Source organism: Tigriopus californicus, chromosome 12 (assembly GCF_007210705.1).
Source record: "Tigriopus californicus strain San Diego chromosome 12, Tcal_SD_v2.1, whole genome shotgun sequence".
Taxonomy (NCBI): Eukaryota; Metazoa; Arthropoda; class Copepoda; order Harpacticoida; family Harpacticidae; genus Tigriopus; species Tigriopus californicus.
This window is the reverse complement of record NC_081451.1, coordinates 3,090,924-3,093,205: the sequence shown is the minus strand read 5'-3', so window position 1 is coordinate 3,093,205 and position 2,282 is coordinate 3,090,924. Positions and strand designations below refer to the sequence as shown.

At 36.4% G+C, this 2,282-nt stretch overlaps 1 protein-coding gene across 1 annotated transcript in view; it reads left to right on the top strand.

Moving 5' to 3' along the window:
* LOC131891791 (coadhesin-like) overlaps positions 1 to 2,282 on the top strand; it is a 12,265-nt gene that overhangs the window by 850 nt on the left and 9,133 nt on the right. The window contains exons 2-3 of the mRNA XM_059241454.1: positions 1,532 to 1,702; positions 1,769 to 2,107. Of these exons, the coding sequence (XP_059097437.1) occupies positions 1,532 to 1,702; positions 1,769 to 2,107 (510 nt within the window). The remainder of the gene's footprint in view (positions 1 to 1,531; positions 1,703 to 1,768; positions 2,108 to 2,282) is intronic.

Genomic DNA, 2,282 nt, shown 5'->3' with positions numbered 1-2,282 from the left:
CCTTATCTTTTGCAGATATATTCTTGAAAACCTCATATTTTTTTCATTTATATTCAAATAGATTCAAATCTGAGACAGACATTTTGGTCAAGAATAATGAACTAAGGATTAAGAAAGTTAACTTTTAAGGAATCATTTCACAATTGACAAAGCTATCTTTCTATATTCTTTTTTTATTGCAACAAATTTGTCATTGGACTATTGGTAGATTTACAGATATATATGATGACATTTGTTCCCTATTACGGTGGCTTCCTCTACGGAAGTTTTGGGTTGTTAATCGATGATGCCCATCACTGGTCCCGTACAATGCAAACCATAAATGATACTTACTTTTGAGGTGTTTTTGTTATGTCAATGCCAGTTTTTAAAAAAATACAAGCCAATTTTAGAAAAAAATACAAAATAGCCGATGGTTCATATGGGAAGTTTGCATGCTACTAGGTTTGCACCTACGTGTAGAATATAAAACTTTGCATTGTTGTGGAAACAGATGTAAACATGTTGAAAAAGATAGCAATTATTCTTTCAAATATGTTTCATTAATGTTATTTTGCACCATTATAAAAAAACCGAAATATGAAATTAAAAATGCTTGATGACTCATGAATTGACAAAAGCAAATGGTCTTGACTTGTGCAGCTTTTAATTGCTACAATGATAGGCTAGTTTTTCAGACAATTACTTGATAAGCTCAACTAAAATGGTCTACCTATTTGCAATTGTGAAAATTCAACGGTCGCTTGTTTATGCCTGGCTTGGAGGAAATAACGAGAAATGTTGCGTAGAGTCATCTGAAGTGTAACCTCTTCCATACAGTTCCTCTAAAATATTGCATAAAACTCCACAGAAGTAAAATTATTTTACTCCACAAGAGCAAAAAATCTTATCAGAAAAAGTATTTGGTCCAAAAACTACATGATAAACCAAGATTTCAAGATATCAAAAAGGAAAATTTACAAAATAACATTTCCGCTCCGATGATTTCTTAAGGCACTTTATGCAAGAATATGCTGAATGTAAAGCTGAAAAAAAAAACAAAGTCTTTGACTTAAAAAGTCGTTCCAGCAATAGCTTATATTTCCGAAATATCAGTTAATATTCAGTAAAGAACCCTCTTTTATTGCGAGAAGTATGTCTCGTTGGATATATTTTTGAAAATGATTTTAAATACAATAGTGTTTACTCTCTGGTGTTTGGAGGCCCACTCAGGGTTCAAGGGAATTCCTTTGATATTGAATTCCCTTTCCAAACTTTTACACAAGAAATGCAATTCAGAATGGGAAGTTGCTACGTTTTTTACATCCAATTGTGAATATAACAAATCTAGTTTTTAGAGGAAATCAAAGTTCTGGACAATGAGTCAATGAGTTTCTCAGTAAGAGGCTTAAAACTGGCTAAATATTGGCTAACGGCTTAACGGGTTAGGTCTGGGAGTAATTTTTTTACCTTCTTTACTACACCACAACCAGAAATTTGAAACTAACGGTATATCGCATATCATAGCGTCTTTGTTGTACTTTAAATGTAGTGTGGTTTGAAGCCACACCTTGGACTGATTGTTCCAAGACTTGTGGAGTTGGAGATCAGACCCGTACAAGAAAGTGCCAAACAAGGACTGGTCAGTCCCTATTGCCCGAGGATTGCCACAACACTGGAATTACTCTCCAAGGAAGGAAATGCAACGTTTTCAAATGCACTAGTAATCAAATCATGAGATAAAGCCGAAATGTACCACAATCCATTAAGGTTTTTGCATTCCTGGCAGGTTTAACGCCTTGGTCAGAGTGGAGCAGCTGCGTCGGAACATGTGGACCGGTGTTGAGATCACGAAACCGTTCCTGCCAAGAAATGGATACCCAGATAAATTACCCCAAGGATTATTGTCATGGAGCCAATCTCACGGATTATGAAGATTGTGAACTGGACCCTTGTCCCAAAGATGGGGGGTGGTCCGCTTGGAATGCCGAAACGTGTCCAGGCACTTGTGGAGGTTTTGTTGTCAATAGGACACGTACTTGCGACAATCCCGCACCTCTCTCGGGTGGATTGCCTTGTCCAGGATTAGCAATTGAAACCATTCCTTGTGGGACTGATCCCTGTCCAAGTTAGTACCCATCTTTTTACGTCATATCAAATCAGGAACAGTTTAATTCAAGTTTTCTTCTCATTTGAATTTTTTTGACTGCCTCGGGTTTGGGCAGGACTAACCAAATGCAAACGGTCTTTTGGGGAAATTGAATGCAAAAAAGGGAATAATGCTTTCTTTTTATGGATTCGAT